This window comes from Nomascus leucogenys, chromosome 16 (assembly GCF_006542625.1).
Source record: "Nomascus leucogenys isolate Asia chromosome 16, Asia_NLE_v1, whole genome shotgun sequence".
NCBI classification, from domain to species: domain Eukaryota; kingdom Metazoa; phylum Chordata; class Mammalia; order Primates; family Hylobatidae; genus Nomascus; species Nomascus leucogenys.
In genome coordinates, this window is record NC_044396.1 from 52,753,812 (window position 1) to 52,777,675 (window position 23,864).

The window sequence follows — 23,864 nt, forward strand, 5'->3', positions numbered from 1 at the left end:
AATGATTGCATCATATATATCAAACAGTTAATATTTATATAAAGCAATAGGAAAAATGTAAGCATCACCAAAAGGAAAATGGACAACAGCTATGTATTGGCAATTGACAAAATGGAGTTCCAAATAATAAGTATATTTGAATCATAAACATAGATATTGGAAAAAATATATTGATAAGGCCATTACTGCTATTGTTTATAACAATGAAACATTTTCAACTTGATAGTGGCAAACACATGTATAGTGCTTACTATGTGTCAGGCAATGTTCTAATTGATTCAGAACAAAAGGCAATCCTTACAGCCACCCTGTGATGTAGGTACTGTTATGAAATGCCCCAAAATAGGTAACTGAGTTTGGGTATAACTAAATAATGGGCTATGCTATCATTAAAAATTATACAGAATATTTAACAACATGGGAAATGTGTGTAATGTACATGAAAAATATCAAATTGCCAAGTAAGAGTCTAGTAGTAGACCCTAATTTTTATAAAACAACAACAAAAAAATATAAAACAACAAAAAACCCTCATATGGATACTTACGAGTCAAGGAAATGGATGTGAAAATACATGAAATGTATACGAAATAAATACACCCAAAGAGTTAATTAATAGTTTATATATCCGGTAGATTTAAGATGTGGGGTGTCATCTACTTTCATTTTTGAACTCTTCCATATATACAAACTTTTTATAACATAAAAACTAATTTTACATTAAAAAAATTAAAGCTGAATATATTGTTGGGTCCTGTCTGGTCAGCCTAGGGTAACCACCATCAGCAAGTGTTCCCAAACTCCCAATTCCTAATGGGGTTTTTGGTTGCCTCCTAATCCACTGCAGGCTTCAGCAGAACGACACTGGGCTCAAAGGCAGAAATCACCTGGAAGGCAACAGCCCCCTGTGGAAGCGCGTCAGGATTGTGGTGAAGCAACATGAAATGTGGAAGTAACAAAGCCTGTTGTCTCAGCCTACCCTCCCTGGGCTAGGCACCTTTTCCTGTGCTCTTTCTCTCTCCTCTCAGCACCCAGCTCCCTTCCCCTTTAGCCAGTCTGGCCCCGAGGAGGCCATGGAATCAGCTGTCCACCTCCTCAGCCGCACACACTCGGCCTGTGCTGCTCTGATTTGTCATGACGGGGCAGAATTGGCCATTGTCCCTCAGTTAGGCTGTCAACCCCTAAGGGAAGACCCCACGCCCATCGTCTCAGTGTGCCTTGCCCAGTATCCTACATACGGCAATGCCCAGCAATTCTTTGCCAATTATCAGGCACTTATCTTCACCTTAGTCTGAATATAAGCCTATCTGTTACATCCCTCAGTGATATTGGAGGCTATGCTTTATCTCCCAGAGAAGAATGAGAAGCTGAATACGCCTTAAATATTGCTGTTTAGGCTGGGGGAAAAGGACATGGGATTTAGAGAGGAGAAGAAAAATAACTAATATTTGTCGAAAACTTGTTTTAGATCGATTTTGTCATTGACTTTTTCCCAACTACAGTGGTCCCCCTTATCCTCAGGGGATACTATCCAAGACTCCCAGGAGGGATGCCTGGTACTATCATGGATAATACCAAACTCTATATATACTACATTTTTTCCTGCATATACATACCTGTGATAAAGTTTAATTTATAAATTAGGCACAGTAAGAGATGAACAACAATAACTAATAAGAAAATAGAACAAGTATAACAATATGCCAGCATCACCACTCTTGCACTTTAGGGCCATTAAGTAAAACTGGGGCCTTGGACACAAGTTTTGGGATACCAGGACAGTGATAACTGAGATCACTACTAAGTGACTGATGGGTGGATGATGCAGACAGCACGAATAAGCTGGACAAAGAGATGATTCATGTTCTGGGCCAGCAAGACATTTCATCATACTACTTAGAATGGCGTGCAATTTAAAACTTATGAATTGTTTATTTCTGAAATTTTTTCACTTAATATTTTCAGACCATGCTTGATCACAGGTAACTGAAACCACAGATAGCAAGACCAAGGATGAGAGGGGCCTACTCTATTCTGTGCGGAGGAACAATACCCTTTTACGGATGAGTAAACTGAGGTTCAGAGAGGTTATGATGTTCAAGATGACCCAGTGAGTAAGTGGCAGGAGTTAGAACAAACCCAGGTCTGGACACTACACCAAGCCCTCCTTCCCTTGCCCAAGCCACTGAATTCTTACCAGGTAGGCAGCTACCCACCCCAAGGCTTTCTCCGTGTCGCCAATTCTTCATCAAACCAAACCTACAGACCATACAAGAAAGCATGGGTGTGAAGAACTAAACGCTGCCTTCTTTCCTGAACTGTACTTGATGGTAGAGCCCAGTAAGTGCTGTTAGTACAGGGGAACAATATCAAAAAGAAGGGATGGCTGTGTAAAGATAAACAGGAGTCACGGCAGTAAGTACTAACCCAAGACATGTCATTCACCATCAGAATAACTGGATCCTCAGACACAGAGATGCAGATGTCTTACAGCAAAGGTAACGTAACTGTTTTGTTTCATTACCTTTTTTTTTTTTTTTTTGAGACGGAGTTTTGCTCCTGTTGCCCAGGCTGGAGTGCAATGGCGCAATCTCAGCTCACTGCAACCTCCGCCTCCCGGGTTCAAGTGATTCTCCTGTTTCAGCCTCCCAAGTAGCTGGGATTACAGGCATGCATCACCATGCCCAGCTAATTTTTTGTCTTTTTAGTAGAGATGGGGTTTCACCATGTTGATCAGGCTGGTCTCAAACTCCTGACCTCAGATACCTCGGATGATTGGCCTGCCTTGGCCTCCCAAAGTTCTGGGATTACAGGCATGAACCACCACACCTGGCCTTTTTTTTTTTGAGACAGTCTTACTCTGTTGCCCAGGCTGGAGTGCAGTGGTGTGATCTCAGCTCACTGCAAACTCCACCTCCTGGGCTCAAGCCATACTCTCGCCTCAGCCTCCAGAGTAGCTGGGACTACAGGCATGTGTCACCACACCTGGCTAATTTTTGTATTTTTCGTAGAGAGGGGGTTTCACCACATTGGCCAGGCTGGTCTCAAACTCCTAATCTCAGGTGATCCGCCCACCTCTGCCTCCCAAAGTGCTGGGATTACAGGCGTGAGCCACTGCGCCCAGCCTTGTATCATTACCTTTGAAAAGAGTTGACCCTGATTATGGGTTCACAAGTCATCACTCAAATGCGATATTATACAGTGCCTTACTCTGAATAGGTCCAGACAATGAGAGTCAAGTCTAGACAAGTCTACTCAGTTATATGGTTCCCTGAACACTGGCTGAGAGGGGCATATGCAGAACTGAACTTAAAAAATCAAGCATCCTAAAGGTGCTGCAGATAGAAAAAAAGAAAAAATAATAAAATAAAAAAAATTAAAAATCAAGCAAAATCACATAAGCCATGGTCTTCCTGAGCTTCAATCACACATGCTCTAGTGTCCTCTGCAGAGGGCACAGTAGTGAAAAATGGAGGTCACATGCCTCTCAAAGGCAGGCACTGGTCTCTCGGCTCTGGCTAAAGCATGGTGGAGAAGGGCCAGGGACGTGTGTGCCTGGACAAGGTCACTAGGCCACAGGGGAGTCAGGAAGCCAAAGGTCAGCCCCCCTCCACTCACCAAGCCATGGGCCCCGACTCAGGGCTAGCCCCACCTGGAGGATGGGGTGCCTTTTTCTAATTTGCATCACTGTCCAGGCCAGCAAGGCCCTGCTGAAATGCAGGCCCAGAATTGACTGAGCCTTCAAAATTTATACTTACTTATAGTTTTAAATGTAATCTCTCATTTTTAAACTCAGGCTAAAAGAGGAGGAGAAGAAAGGAAACAGGCTGTGGGACTCATTGGATATCACTGGGCACATCTGCTTTAGAAAATCAAAGCTGTGCCCCTTAATAGTTAATTATGATGGCTCCATTATTTATCAGAACTCAAGAGCTTTTCATGTTAACTTTTTTAAAGGATGACTGCTTCTTAGTCTTTTGTGTGTGTGTGTGTGTGTGTGTGTGCTGTCGCCCAAGCACGAGTACAGTGATGTATTCTTGGATCACTGCAACCTCTGCCTCCTGGGTTCAAGTGATTCTCCTGCCCCAGCCTCCCGAGTAGCTGGGACTACAGGCATACGCCGCCATGCCCAGCTAATTTTTGTATTTTTAGTAGAGACGGAGTTTCACCATGTTGACCAGGCTGGTCTTGAACTCCTGACCTCAGGTGATCCACCTGCCTTGGCCTCTCAAAGTGCTGGGATTACAAGTGTGAGCCACCATGCCTGGCCGCTTCTTAGTCTTTCACATATCCCAGGCACCCAGGACACAGAAGGAATGAGACAGTCTCTACCCTTGGCCATTCAGAGTCTGGTTGGGAGAAGTGGGAGGAAGGCAGGCATTTTCTTCTGGGGAGAGCCAAGGCAGGCCTCCCAAAAGAGGCAGTGATTGTGGTCCTAACTCTCCTGCTGACCTTGGACCCACCTTTGACTTCTTAGCTCCTCTACTCAGATTCAGGGAACAATGATGATGATGATGATGATGATGATAATGATGATGATAAAGATTATTATGACATCAACTACAATTTTTTGGAGACTTTGCCAGGTAATGAGCTAAGGTTTGAATGACAGTCTATTAAAGCTTGGAGAAAACTTAGAGATGATGTCAGTTCCACCTCGTCTCAACAGGGAGATGTCGTGGTTCAGAAGGATGCAGTGGCTGGACCAGGGTCACCCAGAGAGAGGACCAGTGGCCGAGCAAGGGACAGAATTCATTTCTGAAACTGCAATTCAGTGTGCCTCCCATGAAGCCACCTGCTTTTTAGCTTTGAGCAGAGGAAGTATCATCATCCATTTCCCTCTGCTTATAACTCTTTAATGAAGACAGATTTAAAAAGTCACATTATGATGCTTGAAGCTCTGACCTCTCATCACAATGAGAAGCAAAAGACATGCCATAAAGATGATATTTCCCACAGGAACGATATTAGAATTATGTGATGCAATCTCAACCAAGGACGCGGTATCAAACCAGACACAGCTAATAATGTATCATAATAACAAGGATACAGTAGCAAGCATGGGCCTCAATAAACATTTAAAGTGGAAAAATTCTTCTCTAACTCATATCAAGTACACTGAACATGATTTTTTCTTTTGAGACAGGTTCTTGGTATGTTGCCCAGGCTGGAGTGTAATGGCGTGATCACATCTTAAGTGACCGCCGCCTTCTGGGCTCAAGCCATCCTCCTACCTCAGCCTCCTGAGTAGCTGGGACCACAGGCACACACCATCATGCCTGGCTGACTTTTATACTTTTGGTAGAGATGGGATTTTGCCATAGTGCCCAGGCTGGTCTTGAACTCCTGGGCTCAAGTAATCCACCTGCCTCAGCCTCTCAAAGTGCTGGGATTACAGGTGTGTGCCCCTGTTCCCAGGCTGAACATAATTATACATGGATTAATGTATAATATGGAATGAACTCAAAGCTATATTCTAGCCATAAAAATACAATAGTGAACATTAAACATTTAATAAGTGACATTTTGATTTGCCCTCTTAGAATTTAGAAGAGCTTTAGGGTCTTGATCTATAAAAGTCACTTAAGGAGGCATGGGCTAAGTTTCTTTCCCTCTTCTACACCCTCTGGTAAGCCAGGGTGTCAAAATCCACCCATTGACCTTTTTCTATACCCAAAGTACTCCAGTAGGTTTTATTAATATTCCACTTGAAAAGCTCATTAAAAGTAATAACTTATCCACCATCTCTCTCTCTCCTGAGTTTATAAAAGCTACCAAGTGTAGCAGCTTAGAATCACGCTAAATAAAAGGCACCTGTAAATAAGTGTTGTTAAATTTCTTTATCTACAACCTCTACTAATCCAAACCCACTACTCAATCTTTTGTCAGCAAAGCTAATGTTTCTCTTCCTCAAAGTGTGGATGGTACCAACTGCCTTACAGAGTTGTTATGAAGCTCTAATGACATAATGCACTTAATTAATACGATGCCAGGCCCACCACAGGGCTTAATGCTGACATCGTGCCAGGAACAGTTCCAGTTTCTGGGGATGCAGCAGTGAACGAATAAATACCCACTTTCATGGAGAAATCATTCCAGTAGGGAGAGAGTAAACAAATATACACAACACACACACATACTTACATTGGCAGATGGTAGAAAGGCTATGGAGGAAAAAGAACAAGGACATTGGGATTTGGGGTTTAGCCTGAGTGAGATGGAAAGTCTGGGAAGGGTTGGAGCAGGGCAGGGCTGTGACCCACCACCCTGCCTGCTGCCTGAGAATAGACTGTGAGATGTTCTCAGGGAACTCACTGAAAGAAGTTTCTGAGCTTTCTTCCCAGAATTGTGGAACCAAGCCTGGAAAAGATCAGGTCTCCGAAGATGGCGGTGTGGTGGGTGGGAACACCTGGGGCAGCTAGTGACCGGGGTGTGTATGTTGGGGGCAGCACCGGCTGACCATTCCACGACTTGGCAGAAGCTTCATCACACGAGGCAGGAGAAGGGAACTGAGGCCAAGCTCGAAATTTACTTTACTAGAGGCTGGGGGTAGGAGTAGGTAGGGCCAACTACGTAATTTTCAGGGTCTACCTAGCGCAAAATGAAAATGCTGTTCAAAAATTAAAAATTTTGGGTAATGGGCACAAAAAAATAGAATGAAGAAGACCTAGTATTTGCTAGCACAACAGGATGACTACAGTAAAAAAAAAATTAATTGTACATTTAAAAATAACTAAAAGAGTATAATTGGAGTGTTTGTAACGTAAAGGATAAATGCTCGAGGAAATAGATACCTTATTTACCCTGATGGGATTATTACACACTGCATGCCTGCATGAAAATATCTCATGTAAGACATCAATATTATATATATACCTACTATGTACCAATGAAAATTTCATTTTTTAAATAAAAAATAAAAATAAAATGAAGAATTTCAAGATGGTAACAGCGATCATTACAGAAGCATGGGTTCTCTGAGCCCGGGGCCCAACGCAAATGCGCAGGCCACACGCCCACGCAGCTGGAGCCAATGGCAGGCAGGTTGCTTGTTGGCTCAGGGGCAAGAAGGCTATGCTAGAGTGAGATTTAAGGATCATGTGTGACTTTAAGTTATCAGGGATATCCTTTCTAGGCTCATGATGACAGTGTGTCAGCTGAAAATTCAGAGAGGGATTGTTAAAATGGAGATAGAGTTCCTTTTCTCTCTCTAAACTCCTCTACTTTTTACATTTTATTGTTATCGTGGTAAAATATGTACAACATAACTTGTCATTTTAACTGTTCACAAAATTCAGAGTCATTATATACATTCACAATGTTGGATAATCATCACCACTATTTAGAGCTAAAACTTTTTTATCATACCCCCCAACAAAAACTGGTACTCATCAAACACTAACAACTTCTCCTTCACTCCCCGCAGCCCCCGGGAACCTCTGTTCTACTTTCTGTCTCTATGAATTTGCCTATTTTAGGTATGGAGGTAGAATTATTAACTATCACAAAATTTTTTTAGTGACTCCAAGCCAACATGGCCTATGATCTATGGTGCTGTCAGAGCTCTTGGTGACCCTCACCTGCATGTAGAGCAAATCTACGGCCGCCCTGCAGTCCATCAGCATGGAGTCGAGGGATGGATCCATGTACCTGCAAAATTCAGGAGCGTGAAATTCATTCCTGTGACATGGCCCATGGGCATACCTGGCAAGTGCTTTGGAAAGTGGTGGCCCTCTACCCTATGAACCAGGGCCCCCTTTTCTAACGAAGCCGCATCTCCATTTGCCCAGCTTTCACTCTGCCCCTCCACCTCTTTTGTTTCCTAATTTATTTACACTGTAAGCTCTTGCCTGGAGGGCTCTGACAGTAAAGAGGCACAAAAATAAAGCTTTAGGGGAATGGTCTGCATCCCTGTTCACACTCAGCCTCACTCTTGGCCACCAAGCCCTGGGTTCCCTTTCTCCACTGCACAATACCTGGCATAGTCATCTGTCCCATACGGACCCACCCCCATATTCACCACCCTGCAGCAGGGCCACCCTCATCTGTTGCCCGAGCTACCCTGGGAGCCTCCTTCCCGGGCTTTCTGTCTCAGCCATATGACCTTAATCTCATGCTCCGCATTCTAACCAGAGTGGTCTTTCCTGTGAAACTTTTCAGACTCTGATGGTTCCTGGAGTTGGGTATTTATTCTACTCACTTTCGAGGCCCTTCCCGGGACCACCCCCGCTTTCATTTCCAGTTCCATCTCTCACCAACCCCACCACCAACGCTATATTCCAACCATGTTTTCTCTCCTCTCCCCCTGCCTGGAAGACCAAGGACCTCGCCAGTCTCCTCCCCTGATTGATTGGCCTTTCTTTGCAAGCCTCATGCAATGCCCCCTCCTCTGGTCCCTACTCCCCAAGGCTGTATTAGCTGCCCGTCCACTGTGCTTCCTCTGCACCCTGAGTTTATTCCAATTGCCGCTCTGATTAAGTTTTCTTGACATCATCTGTGAAGAACCCCAAGGCCAGGGGCCTATCCAGAGTTGCCCCTCCGCATCTTGATAGAGTAATTTGCAAATAGAAGAGGCTCCGTGTCTGCCTATCAGATCCAGAATCACGAGGAACTGAAATTAATGACTGTAGAAGCACAGTAGCATGTTAAGAAGGGACTGAAACTGTCAGGAAAGGGTACTGAAGGCTGATCTCTACCAACCGGAAGGCAGAGGTAAGCAGAATTGCTATGCTCAGAAGAACAGGGTGAATAGACCAATGGGGTTGGCTTAGACCAGGAAAGGGATAAATATGGTGCTTGAAGGTCAATTTCGTTCCGGGGTGGGGAGAAGTAACTGAAGCATCCCTACTTACATTCCAGGTAACTATGCAACCACACATCCCAGAGGCCCCTGTGTGCAGAGAATAGATCCATCCCAGACTGGGGCTCCCACAGGCCAGCACAAGCACCCTCTGGCCTGGAGGAAGCCATATCATCATCATTGGAGAGATACACCCAGGCATCTCTCCTTAAGGACAGAAAAGTCCTTAAGATGCCACTTAGGCCTCACTGAGGCTTCACCTGCTGGGAATCACTCAGCTTTTGGAGCTAGCCTTCCGGCTCCCACCCGGCAAGACGTCCCTCTGGAAAAAGGGCAAGGCACCTGCAGGAGCCTATGCCAGAGTCTCCCCTCCAGAGACCTGATCCTCAGCTCTAACAACAGAAGTGGAACCTCTTTTCTTCCCAGTTCCCATCAACAGAGGCAATCTGCCTGGATCTGAGATGCTGGCTTATAATTTGGGGTAGATGTTTTTTCTTGCACATATCATCTAGAGTTTACCTATTTAAAAAAGACATAGGCAATGCCTAATTTCTAATTCAAGCTTCAAGGTAAGAAACAGAATCGTCATCTCTCCTTTGATATCAGGTTTTCAGAAGAGCATATGAGTGAAAATCTAAGCCCCAAAGATTTTTTTTTCTTCCTATAATCACCATCATCATCAATATAACAGTCACAAACATGACCAAAACTTACTGAGCATATGGGACTATTTTACAATAATCCAATAAACTATTTTTATTATTCCCATTTTACAGATAAAGAAACTGAGGCTTAGAGAGCTTGAACAACTTGGCTAGGTTTATGCAGCTAAGACCTGAGCAAGCCGCAACTTAGATTCACATACTGTAATTCCAGGAAAAACTGTGCTCAGCCACTCACTATAGTAAGCAGCTTCCAGAACAGCTGCTCTCTAAATCGTTGGATGGAACCGAGTCCTTCTCCCCTTCTCAGGGTTTCACACCTCAAGATCTGGACCATTCCTCTGGATACTTCTGAACAGCAGTATATGAACTGCCTTGCTGGGAATATCCTTCCATAATTCAAAGCCACAAACTGGAGCTCTAGAGCAAGGCATCACAAGGTCAAGGGAATGCTTAGATTTCAAAATACCTTTCTTTAAAACCTCTGTACTCAGATAACAGAATAAATGGGCTGCGAGAGAGTGAGCCTAAGGAGCAATCCCCTGCAGCCGCGGTAATAAACGCTGGGAGCTGCAGGTTATAGGACTGGGGGTGCATAAGATCCTGCTGCTCGGCGCTATTTTCTATAATATTTTGTTCTCCACAGGCCCCTGTGTTACTGGAGGAAATGACAGTATTTTCTGCAGAGGGATACTTGTGTCCTATCTATCTAGGAATATGGATGGCCCTGTACACATCCTTTAGGCATGGGTAAGCCTAGTACTTAGAGTTCAAATTCACTGCAAACTGGCTGAATCCACCCTTCACCTTCAGGGAATACCACACTTCGACAAATAAATCAGATCTGGTTGTAATCATCAACAAAGTCCTTCCATTAATACAGTCAGTGATGCATTGCAAAGCAAACCCAATGCCAGCCATTTCCCACCATTACCTGCTTTAATCCATGTCCCCTGGCCCTGACCCTGGTTTTCAAGTCTTACTTTCTTCTTCGCCTATCAGTAGAGATGCAGAAAGATGGCTACCCTCCTCATTTTCATACCCCACCCGGCCCTGAGTATTTACCTGAGACTACTGAAAGTCATCCTCAACATCCTATTCTTTAGGACAAATATTCAGAAGCTAGTTTATTTCACCCTTTCTCATTTTCATTGCTTCTCTTTTCTTTTTGAGACAAGGTCTTGCACTGTTACCCAGGTTGCAGTGCAGTGGTGTAATCTTGGCTCACTGCAGCCTCAGTCTTCTGGGCTTAAGTGAGTCTCCTGCCTCAGCCTCCTGAATAGCTGGACCACAGATGCACAACACCACATCTGGCTAAATTTTTTGATTTTTAGTGGAGATGAGGTCTTGCTATGTTGCCCAGGCTGATCTTGAACTCCTGGGCTCCAGCAATCCTCTTGCCTTGGTCTCCCAAAGTACTGGGATTATAGGCATAAGCCATAGCACCTGGCCTTTATTGCTTTTCTTACAACCTTCTCTAAGTTCTTGGTCTCCAGCTGTCAGGCTGTGAGCAGGATGTGACGGGACTCTGATAAGTCCTGATGGGCAATGGTGAAATGTCCTCAAATGCCTCTGTCACTTTCAGAACCTACTTACCACTTTCGGAGTCCAACCTTACAGTTTTCCACCTCAGAACTTCCAAGACTAACATAAGGGAGTTCAAAGTCGGCCAGTTTTTTCACAACTAGAGAAAGGGGAAAGCCGGTCTTACTGATTGAAACAGCACAGACAGCTTATACGTAGCAGCTTTCAAACGAGAAAATAAAACCTTATTATTGGAAATAATAAAATCACAGTAAGAATATCTTCTGTATTTACATGTAATTTTAACTTTCTGAAGTTCATTCAAAAAATAAATATCATTTGATCCTCAAAAATATCAGCCCCTTGAGTGGGGGATGTTTTACACTGTGATATAGATGAAAAAATAGATCCGGAGACATCCAGTGCCTTTGCAGCACACCACAGGGCCTAGCAGACAACCCTCTACACAAGCCCCTTAACTTCCAACTCAAAACCACCTCCTCTGGCTTCTTGAGGACATTTATGAACTACTTTAATATAACTGATAGCATTTCGCACAAAAAACCCTTGTAATATCTAGAAACATACTGTAGAGAAAACAAAAGATACGAGACTCAGACTGCCTTCTTACACTATCTCATTACACTTGAAAAAAAGAATCTAATAACTCATTCATATCATCCACAAATATTCCTTAACAAGGAGAAATGATGCTGTGGTGGGGCGTCCTGACCCCTGGGGTCTTGCACTCCATTCACAGGAAACGGTGCAGGCGGGTGGTCAGTGGTCAGGCCCAGGCCAGTGGTAAAGGGGAGAGGGGTCAGGATTAGGGCTGGGGGTACAAAAGTGCAATTACTGGACCACCCAAGGTATGAGTGGTTTGCCCCCACTCTCCCCTAACAAGGACGCAACCTCCCATTCCCCAAACCCTTAACCCAGTGACTGAGAACAGTGGTAGGCATCACAGCCCAGTGGGTGGCCAGCCCCTCAGCTGTGACTCCTGCATCGAGCCCCCTGCTCACACCTGTCCACCCCATCTCCTAGCTGATTCATTTGTTCCTTCCTTCTTACCAGAGAGCTTGCCCTCCTTGCCAAACCGAATGAGAAAGAGGCTGAAGTAGCCCAAGAGCTCCCGACACAGTCCAATTTTGTGTGATGCCACCTTTAACCAGAAACAAGCAGAAGGGGAAAAAGTTAGGTGTGCCCACCATGCATCCTAACTGTGACATGCAGACACGGAAATGGCCGGTACACATCAATAAAAAGTGCTGTCATGGGTTAGTGAACACTCAAAGAAAGCTTTTCGGAATCCAAAAATGGTATCCATTTTAGAAAATTTTAAAACACAAACAATTAGAATAAAGAAAATAAAAATCAGTCCCACCACAAGGGACAGAGGCTGGCCCCAGTTGAGGTTGGTCATCCCATCTCAGATGTGGACACACTCCCGGATCGTCTTGGTCTTTATTTTCCCCTGGAGGGCAGCAGCCATGCTCCATGAACATCCGTCCTTCTGTGATGTCTGTCCCTGGAGCCTGCACACTAGTTTACCTTCCTATGGGCTGCATTACCAGCTATTTGGACAAGGATCACTCCCCGCCGCTTGGCTGGCATACAAACATGCATGCGCTACTGCCCACCTTTGACACTCCAGGCCTGCTTCGCCTTGATGTTTCCTGCGATGGTCAACTGTAATTTACTAGGATGTTTGCCAAATGAAAACCTCAGATCCCAGGCACAGGTTGCCTTCCTTCACATTCCTCTTTGACTTTTATATCAAACAGCTTTCATTTCAACACCAGTGGCTTCATTTTTACCATCAGCCTATTAGGGCGTCACCTCACAGCATTGGACATCTACTCACACTCCCTTAGCAGAAACTTCTTCTAATGACCACAGGCTACCTCCCTGCCATCTGCCCAGCCCAGCCCCGCCCCGCTTTAACACTGGGCCTTCGAGTAATTTCTTTATACTCCTGGTCTTAACTCACTAAATCACCTCTGTACTGCACAAGGAGTCGCCTCCAAGCACTGCCCTCGAGAGTTGCTTTACCCACGGCTCCCAGTTCTCTAGGTGGCAGTTGTATAAATACCAGCCTCACAGGGGACCTTCTCTTGTCAGAGATACATAAATTACCCCCAGGAAGCAGTCTCATTAGGTGGCTGGTATGAGTGGGTGTTCTCAGCATAGCTCTGAAAATAAAGAGCAGCTCAGGAATAGCTTCACCACTTTCAAAGCAATTCCCTTTCCCCTTCTTTCTGTCTCTCTCTTTCCCCCATGTTTTGGGTTGCAAAACGCCCAAAAGCCAAACACAGTGGGTGAGTGTGTGGTAGGTAACAGCATAGTAAAGACATCTTTCCCAAAGTAAACCTGACCCAGGTCCACTCAAGTTAGATTTCCTTCTTTTCTGTCTAATTTAGGGAAAACAACAAGCTTACATGCCAAGGCAGACAGAGGAAAGGCATGTGGACAAAAGGAGAATGAAGAAGCCTTTCGCGTTCATAAAGACATAAATATAAACACCTTCATTTGAGAGGAGTGAGCATCGGCAAAAAAATACATAATAATATTTTTCCTCTTAGCAAATGATTCAAAACACAAACACCATCACTGGCACCACAGTAGTCCTAGATTTTAGCTTGCTGCTGGCCCTTAAAGAGCCCACTGAGGCCCGGCATGGTGGCTTATGCCTGTAATCCCAGCACTTGGGAAGGCCGAGGCAGGGGGATCACCTAAGATCAGGAGTTCAAAACCAGCCTGACCAACATAGTGAAACCCCATCTCTACTTAAAAAAAAAAAAAAAAATACAAAAATTAGCTGGGCATGGTGGCACGTGCTTGTAATCCCAGCTACTCGGGAGCTGAGGAAGGTGAATCGCTTGAACCTGGGTGGCGGAGGTTGCAGTGAGCCAAGATCGCGCCATTGCATTCCAGCCTAGGCAACAAGAGTGAAACTCCATTTCGAAACAAACAAAAAAAAGAGACCATTGAAAAGTAAAAGGCAGGCTGTGGGTGAGGCAAACCTGGGGAAGCAAAGTGAGAATGGCAGGAAGTGTGCCGGAGAAGATGCAGGTGATTTTTAATTATAAAACTTAAATTATGGTTTTATGCAAGCTAGAGAATTTCCCAGCTCCTGGAAGGAAATTCACACCTGTGGCTGGCCAAGTGACCGCTTCACCTGTTATGGAAACTACCACTTCTAGGGTAGAACCTCCAGTTCAACTTACCTGATCTGATAATGTCAATGTCTTATGTCTGAATTTCTCACAAGCCAACATGATTGGAAGAGAGGAAGCACATTTTTCTGACTGCAAATGTACTTCATCAAATGCATGCTATTAGTTTCAAGGGAAATGGACAAAATAGATGGTACCACAGAACCCTAGAGATACTGTCCTACTCAGTATGTATTCAGCACTCCCTCCAATATCAATATCAATACCAATACCAATAATGATCAATAAACACAATTGCCATTGTCTCGGGAATGTGAACTATTTCTATAATTGTTTACTTAGACATTGTCTGTAAACTTACCCAAATTCACACAGCCCTTACACAGCAGCACTGTACAGCTGTGTGTGGCTTAATGACAGGAATACATTCTGAGAAATGCATCATTAGGCGATTTTGTTGTTGTGTGAACATTGCAAAGTGAACTTACACAAATCTAAATGGTATTGCCTACTATACACCTAGGCCAGATCGTATGGCCCACTGTTCCCAGGCTACAAGCCTGTTAGCCCAGGTTTATAGTAGTATAGTAGGCATGTTACTGTACTAAATACTACAGGCAATTGAAACATGCTGGTAAGTATTGGTGTATCTAAACATATCTATTGTTGTTATTATTATTATTATTATTTTTGGAGACGGAGTCTTGCTCTGTCGCCCAGGCTGGAGTGCAGTGGTGTGATCTTGGCTCACTGCAAGCTCCACCTCCTGGGTTCACGCTATTCTCCTGCCTCAGCCTCCTGAATAGCTGGGACTACAGGCACCCGCCACCATGCCTGGCTAATTTTTTTTTTTTTGTATTTTTTAGTAGAGATGGGGTTTCACTGTGTTAGCCAGAATGGTCTCGATCTCCTGACCTCGTGATCCACCCACCTCGGCCTCCCAAAGTGCTGGGATTACAGGCGTGAGCCACCGTGCCTGGCCAAAACATATCTAGACATAGAGAAAGTACAGTAAAATATTGTATCATAAACTGATGGGACCACCATTGTATATGCAGCCCAATGTTGACCGAAACGTCATTATTATGTGGCACATGACTGTAATTTGAATCCAGGACTCATCCTAAACCCAGAAGATAGGAGACCCCAAACTACCACCACCACCACTGCCTTCAGCTGCAGGCATGTCTAGTTTGGTCAGCAAGCCCAGTGTGTAAAAAAAGAAGTCAATGATGATGTCTTTGGGCAAGGCAGGTGCTCTCTCCTGTTCTGAACAATTCCATCCATTTCCAAATTATCTCTGATCCTGCAGCTGTACCCCAGAGCTACCTGCCTGGCCCCAGACACATGCAGTCTGTGGCCCCCACTCCATCACTGCCTTCCTACTCCTCCTTCATTTATGAGTCTGTCTCCCACTTCTAGATCCTGAGCAATTGAGGTTTTTGTGTTTGGGGTACAAACTCCCTCAAGCATCAGGGGCCTTTGATACTTTTTAGAAAGACTATGCTGGAAATCAATACAGAAGATTAGCAAGACTGGAAGCAGGGAGACTAGTTTAGGGGCAGCTGTAGAGATCTAGCTGGGAAACAATGAGGGCTGGAACTAAGGTCAAGATGTAGGATCGAGAGGAGGAAACGGAGAGACGATGAATATGAGAGATGCTGGAGATACAGGAATAGGTTAAGTCAAGGCAGGCCTGAAGAGCTAGCAGCCAAAATGGGAGTGCTTCCATTTCTCAGCTCAGAAAGGGTCAGATACCATAACCCAAGCACAAGAACTTTCTGTCCTTTGAAAGGTCCTAGAAACTTTCTGACTCTTCTTCACGTTTATAACTTTGTATTTTCTCTTGTATGTTTCTCTGGAGGATTAGAGCTAAAACCTTCCAGAGGAAAAGGGCCTGGGAGCTTGCCCCCAGGGAGCAGGATGTGGGTGTGAGAAGACAGCGTCCCCTCTGCAGCCCTGCTCAGCAGATGGAAAAGGGGTCTGGGAGGCAGAGCTGCTGAAGAAGGATGAAGCCTTCTGGGTCTTGTCCTATTAGTCCTCAGACAGTGGACTACAACTCACGTCTGGGCCCTCTGCACCCAGAATTAGCCCTGATGGAGCACTGGTTTCAAGAATTTTCCCTGTGGGAGAATAGGAACCTTCAAGAACTCCCCTGTCACCCACACACCTAGGTATGACCTGTTTCAGACTCCGCCAAGCCCCACTTTCCTTCCTGCTCCCAACGATGGGGCATCCAATAATAAAGCATTTTATATATTTCCAGGCCACATCCCTGGCTAAGTTCCAAGGAAGTGACAGCAGCCTTCCAAGAGATCTCTGGAAAATTGGTGCCCCCAGGGAGGGTGAAATCAAAGAGGCCCTGGAGGATTGGCTGTATCTCAGGTTCCTTGGTTGTTCTCCCAGGAAATGCCAGTACCTCTGCAGATAATCATCCACAGAGTAAAACAACAGGCCAGAAGCTCCTGGAAGGTAACTGTATCCCACTCTCTGCTTTCCAAACAGAACCATCCCCAGATTCAGTTCTGGAGCTGGAGTTTAAACAAAGCTTACCTCTAGGACTCTTTCAGCAGTGTCTGATGTTATAATTTCGATTTTAATACTCTGTTCATTGGGCAGAAATATGTCCAGATAAGCTTTCTTGATGGCGATGTTAAATGTATTCTATAAGCAAAAGAAAAGCAAAATACATTTCCATGCCTTTTTTTTTTTTTTTTTGGAGGTGGAGTCTCACTCCGTTGCCCAGGCTGGAGTGCAGTGGCGTGATCTTGGCTCACTGCAATCTCTGCCTCCCGGGTTCAAGTAATTCTCCTTCCTCAGCCTCCCGAGTAGCTGGGAATACAGGCACCCACCACCATGTCCAGCTAATTTTTTGTATTTTTAGTAGAGACGGGGTTTTACTGTGTTGGCCAGGCTTGTCTCAAACTCCTGACCTCAGGTGATCCACCCTCCTTGGCCTCCCAAAGTGTTGGGATTACAGGCCTGAGCCACCACGCTCGGCCTCCACACCGTTTTTTAAAGCTGCACCATTGCAGCAAGCGAACAATTCACAGCTTCCTTTTTTGGTATTCTTCTAGCATATGGTACCCAAAGTTCCCAAGAGACAAGTGCAGAGATTGGAAGGGTTGTTTTGTGGGGTATAGTGGAGGCAAGGCAAAGCAGTAACATGAAGCTTAAAGAATTTCCAAGTGAACAACTGAGTATCTATATTGGAGAAAACAGCTTTTGATAAAGTCCGCATCCTTGACAGTCTCATAATTAACTTGTCCACTTTTCAGTATTTCCAAGCATCCCTAAAGCCCATATCCCTGATTTTTTCTGACACTAATTGTGGGTGGGGGCAGGGGGAAGGTGTTTCCATGTAGCAACCAATTCTCCAATTCTTGAACATAACAATGGCTGTCCAACAATTCAATTCAATTATGACATGCTTTACCTGGAGTTAGCATCAGATCCCACAAGTTTAAGACTCCCCAAGACTACCCCCTTCACATGCCAGCAGCAAATATGGGGCCCAGGTTACCCACATTTCTGCTCAGCTGACTACAAATTCTGGTTTCCATGACCCTCTCTCAGGTTCGATAGTTTGCTAGAACAACTCACAAAGTGAAGGAAAATGGTTTACTTACTATTACTGGCTTATTATAAAGACTACAACTCAGAAACAGCCAAACGGAGGAGATGCACAGAGCAAGGTAGTGGGTGGGGTTTCCATGGTCTGTTTGGGTGCCCCGCCCTCCCAGCACCGCCACGTGCTCGCCAACCTGGAAGCTCTTCAAACCCCATTGCTTAGGGGGGTTGTTTATGGAGGTGCCGTTACGGAAGCTCCTCAAACCCCATTGCTTGGGGGTTTCTTATGGAGGTCCATGACACAGGCATAATTGATTAAATCATTGGCCACTGGTGACGAAACTCAATCTCCAGCCACTCTCCCTTCCCCAGAGGCCGAGGGTTGTGGGGTGGGGGCTGAAAGTCCCAGTCCTCTAATCATGCCGTGGTCTTTCAGGTGACCAGTCCGCATCCTGATGCTACCTCGGAGTCCCTCAGCCAAGAATCATCTCATCAGCATAAAATCAGGCAATGCTGAAAGGTGCTTGTTATGGATAACAAAAGGCAGTCCTAACACTAAGGAAATTCCTAGGAGCTCTGTGCCAGGAACTGGGGACAAAGATTAAATTAGTTTTTTATTATACCACACTAAATATGCAGTAATTTATGATTTTGCTACAGCAAAAATCTGAGCTGCACAGTGAGGCCAGTGAAAGGAAGTGAGTTGCCATCTAGTGAGTGAGTTTCCAGCTGAAGGAGCAGCTCCAGCTGGACACAACTCTGCAGGCTTAAGCATCCTGCGAGGGGAAGGATGTGTGCTAGAAGCAGGAACAAATCTGGGGACCTGTGACATTCTCGGAATGGAGCTGGAGACATTGTTAGGCCATCAGAGTTCAGGGAAGCACAGGCTGAGTTGTTACTCCAGCTGCTATAGGGAGAGGGAGGACCACAGGAGGAGGCAGTGTCCAGAGAGGCCAGCAGCTGCCCACATGGGGCCTCGCAGGGCAGCGATCTGAGGGTGGATTGTTCCTTGGCATCTTCTGAAGGTGATGCTGTCAGTCCACAAACCTGCTTCATCTCTGGCTGATTGAGGTCACAGCCTTTCTCATCCCAGATTCCCTGAGAGGATTAAACTCTAATGCCCCAAGGCATCCACAGTATACAATAAATTAACTTCTCTCCTAGGCATTCAGAATTGTGCTGGTCATGTAACATCCTCAGGAAAATGGAGAAAGGAGTCACATCATCTTCTGTGTTTGGAGACTGCTATATAAGCCAGAATGCTAGTCACACAGTGCAGGTGGGAGTGGCGGGGAAGTAACCTCCTTTTTTTTTTAGACTAATACATTTATGGCATACACCTGAATTTGTGGTGCGAAAATCTGATACCCACTGCACACATTCTGTATCATGTTTAAAATAATTTCAACTTTTATTTTAGATTCAAGGGGTACACTTGCAGTTTTATTGCATGGGTTTATTGCGTGATGCTGAGGTTTGGAGTGCAATTGATCCCATCACCTTCCAGGTGTCAGGATGTAAAAAGGGAAGATTCAAATGACCAATCAGGAGATCCCTGGGGGACCACAAATTTGGGACTCAGGTCAGCTGACCAGGTGAGACCCTGTCCCCACCACGGGCAACAGCTCCCCTTTCCTTAGTCCCCCTACCTTTCAGACACAACAGATGCTGCAGGCTTCACAGGGACCTGGGGAGCCCCAGCAATTCAATCATATTGCTCAGTGACCCCAAAAGGCTGATCACATTAGCAACAGGCTTATTTTTCATCACTTCATTATCAAAGGGCAAGTTTTGACTTTACACTTTAATCCCTCCCCACCACATGCTTACAATTACTAAATTTCTATGATTCTGAATCTAAGTTCTTTAGAAGAGAAAATCTGCTCTCTTCTACATTCAAAGGATTAGTCCAAAAAAAGCAATATATTTGTGTGTTATATCTACATATATAAGAACCTGTGTATACAGCACATCATTTATGGAGAAAAAAACTATATATTCATTATATACAAATATTGTATTAGATTGTGATCCTGATCATTGGGCTCATTGTTTCACATATAGCAGCTCACTTGATTCTCATAACAACTCCATGAGGCATATACACTTACTAATCCCATTATTTTTTCAGATGAAGTAAAGGTTCACAGAGGTTAAATAACTTGCCCAGGCTGAGCACAGTGGCTCATGCTTGTAATCCCAGCACTTTGGGAGGCTGAGGTGGGCGGATCACCTGAGGTCCATGGATCACCTGAGGTCAGGAGTTCGAAACCAGCTTGGCCAACATGGTGAAACCCTATCTCTACTAAAAGAAAAATAAAAAAGGAAAATACATTTTAAAAAAAATTAGCCAGGCATGGTGGTGGATACCTGTAATCCCAGTTACTTGGGAGGCTGAGTCAGGAGAATTGCTTGACCCTGGGAGGTAGAGGTTGCAGTAAGCTGAGATTGCACCACTGCACTCCAGCCTGGGCGACAAAGCAAGACTCCATCTCAAAAAAACAAAAACCAAAAAAAAAAAACTTATCCAAGGACACACTGCTAGTTGGTGGCAGAGGCAAAACTCAAGGCCAGCTCCATGTGACTGTAGGTTCTAAATAGGGTAAACATCTCTCCCAGCTGGCCCAGAAGCCTGGCACCCCAGTGTGATAACTACAGCACTGTTTTCACTCTCAAAAGCATCCCAGTTGGGATAAGCTGTATGGCTGCCCTAGCTCTAAGCTACCATGTGTTAAGCTTCCTCTCTCCATGTAGAAGAGAGTTAATATTTGACTTCCTGGCAACAGGTAAGAAATAACGGAGTCAAAGAAAGATTCAGAAAGGTCTTTTCAACACTCATATCGAGTCAAGTTCTGAGACCTCCATATTTCCCATTTTAAATGATCTCTTGAGTCCATCTCCATCTCACCAGCAGCACCTTAGACCCAGCTAACATCCCCTCTGTCCTGGACTCCCCACTTCAATGGGCTCCTTACAAGTCTCCTTGCTTCCATTCTCCTCCCCTACCAAGCGGTCCTCACACAGCAGCCCGAGATATATTTTTTAAATGCAAACCTAAAAATGTCCCTTTTTTGCTTAAAACCTTCCAACATCCTAACATTATCCACAGGTCACCCGACTCTTTGCCATTGGTCAGGATGAGAGGAATTGGTGGCCCACTGCCTCTTACTTCCTTTCCTCCTCCTGTCTGGCACGTCCTCCAGGTTTCGACGCTCAGTGCAATTCTCACTCCCTCGGAAGGAGGAAGGAAGGGCAGGGTCCTTGCCTTCAGCTGGGGCTGCTAATCTTGAAGCAAATGGAGGGAAGCTCTGTGAGAATAAAGTCAATGTGGAGAAGAGCAGGGTTTGGGGTAGGGGTGAGAAGTGGGAGGCAGCCAACCTTCCATGACCTTTTAGTTAAACAAACAAATTTCTCTTTTGTGATTTTGGCCTTGACAATGAAAATAACCTGACTAATTGGAAGTAGCTGAGTTCTGCCTTCTCCACTCTAAATGCTTATTTGTAGAATGTTGTTGGCCTTTTTTTACGCTTAATTAGTTTAAAGCCAGGTTAGATGGCTGCCTAGAAGACAAGTTCCTTCAGAGCAGGATTATGTGGTGAGTTTATCTTGAAGAATGCCCTGTACAAATAGACATTTAATAATCTTGGTTCCATATTTCTCAAAATAATCCAAGTGAGAAGAGAAAAAGAACTAGCATAGTAGCGTTTGCAATGGGGCATTTTCCAGGCACGGTGGCTCATGCCTGGAATCCTAGCACTTTGGGAGGCTGAGGTAGGTGGGTCATTTGAGGTCAGGAGTTCGAGACCAGCCTGGCCAACATGGTGAAACACTGTCTCTACTAAAATACAGAAATCAGCTGGGCGTGGTGGCACACACCTGTAATCTCAGCTATTTGGGAGGCTGAGGCAGGAGAATCACTTGAACCCAGGAGGCAGAGATTGCAGTGAGCTGAGATTGCACCACTGCACTCCAGCCTGGGTGACAGAGCAAGACTCCCTCTCAAAAAATAAATAAGTAAATAAATAAATAAAAATAAATTAAATGGGGGCATTTAAAAATGGAGTGTTGATATATGAACTTCCCTCTCTAGCCCACGACTGCATACTTATCCTACAGATATGTAAGAAGAGAATATTAAGGTTAAAGCCTCCGATGTCCTCTTTTGATGTCACAGTACTGGTTTTGGCTGAGGTAACCTCCTCTCAGTAGAGAATCTGCACATCAAGGGAGGCAAGAAGTTAAAGCGCCACCCAACTTGCTTCCATTGGCCAGGATGGACAAATCAGTTGGCAGCTGCACTCACCTTCCTTCCACCTTCTATCACACCCTGCTGGTTTGTATTACTCTGATCTCATATTGCTATAAAGAAATACCTGAGACTCGGTAATTTTTATAAAGAAAAGAGGTTTAATTGGCTCACAGTTCTGCAAGCTGTACAGAAGCATGATGCTGGCATCTACTCAGCTTCTGGGAAGGCCTCAGGAAGCTTACAATCATGGTGGAATGTGAAGGGCAAGCAGGCACGTCTTACATGGCTGGAGCAGGAGCAAGGGTGGGTGGAGGTGCCACACGCTTTTAAACAACCAGATCTCATGAGAACTCACTCACCACCACGAGAACAGCAACAAGGGGATGGTGCTAAACCATTCATGAGAAACCACCCATGATCCAGTCACCTCCCGCCAGGCTCCACCTCCAACATTGGGAACTACAATTCAACATGGGATTTGGGGGAGAACAGAAATCCAAACAGTTCCCCCACCCAGTGGAATTCTGACTCACATTCATCTTCAACCTCATCCACTTTCCCTAAGACTCCAGTCACCCTCTCCTCCTCCCTCCTTCCCACCAGCTAACCTCACTTCCTATTAGTCACAGAGAAAACAGCAAAATGAGAACTTACTCTACTTCCACTCACCGTCCAGCCTTGGACCCCGCCTGTAGCCTTGCTCTATCTTTCTTTGTTCTACACTCAACTTAAAAGGTGCCCTTCCTCCACCTGATCCCAGACCTTGTGCAATTCTCCTTCCAGAAGGACTTGGAGCCACTGATTATCAAGGCCCCTCCTTCATACTCCCATCTTCCACTTCTCTTTCTCTACTGGCTCCTACTCACCAGCAGGCAAACTTATTCAAGTCTCTGTCATCCAAAACAACAGAAAGTCAGAGACTTTGGGTAGATCATCCCGATGGGAAAGAACCTGATGTGCTTGACTATGGGGAAAATTCTGTCTTCAGCACTGCTATAGGTACGGAAGGAGTTAGTCAGATGTTTTGAGACAACTAAGCATATTTTTTTTCTTTTAAGTGATTCAGTTTTAACTCCAGTTGTTGGGGGTGGGGGGATTGGGGGAGGCAAGGGGAAGGTGGTGACTAAGGACTTAATTTTTTAACATTAAAGTTGGGGAGAAGGGAAGAATAGAAGAAGTGACACAAGAAAGCTGAAATCCTCACCCTCATCACAGTCAGTGGATAGGGTTTAAAAATTGAAGAATAATAGCTGGGTGCTATGGCATATACCTATAATCTCAGCTCCTGGGGAAGCTGAGGAGGAAGGATCACTTGAGCCCAGGAGATGGAGTCCTGGGCCACATAGTGAGATCCTGTATCTAGAAAAAATAAAACAAAGAATAAGAGGCAGTCATATATGTATATAATTAACCTCGATATTTTTAAATATCTGAAGAGAAAGCTGTGAGATTTGAAAGTCATTGCCTCTGGAGGACAGGGGAGTGTTATAATCCTTTTTAGCACTATTTCACTCTTATTTTTAGATTTTTAACTTTTATTCCATCCATGATATCTATTTCATTTTCTTAACTATAAGCACATTTTGCTTTGGTAAGTAAACAAACATTTTAGAGCAATATAATAAAGAGGAGAATTGATGCCATCAAAAGATCTTTGTGTGATGAGATCAAAGCAAGCACAAAACAGATCAAACAAGTTTAGAGCGGAAATCAAACAACAATTTGGCTCTATTTGTGATATTTGAATTTTACTGGAATGTTTTAATGTGTTTATCACAAAATTAATGAAATGTAAAAGCAATACAAAAACCAGTTGGGGGGAAAGTCAATCTGGTAGAATTGGCTTGTATAAAAAAACAAAACATTAAATAAGCTGCTATCCT

The 23,864-nt window shown here is 44.6% G+C and overlaps 1 protein-coding gene across 2 annotated transcripts in view; it reads right to left on the bottom strand.

The window, feature by feature from the left end:
• SNX31 (sorting nexin 31) overlaps positions 1-23,864 on the bottom strand; it is a 76,604-nt gene that overhangs the window by 28,455 nt on the left and 24,285 nt on the right. Inside the window, exons 1-5 of one of the 2 annotated variants that reach the window (XM_030795138.1) lie at positions 17,431-17,453; positions 16,716-16,827; positions 12,058-12,148; positions 11,059-11,146; positions 7,581-7,650 (exon numbers count right to left, since the gene is read on the bottom strand). In XM_030795138.1, the coding sequence (XP_030650998.1) occupies positions 7,581-7,650; positions 11,059-11,146; positions 12,058-12,148; positions 16,716-16,827; positions 17,431-17,453 (384 nt within the window). Of the gene's footprint in view, positions 1-7,580; positions 7,651-11,058; positions 11,147-12,057; positions 12,149-16,715; positions 16,828-17,430; positions 17,454-23,864 lie in introns of those variants that run through there. The other variant, XM_003256066.4, reaches the window with a different exon arrangement.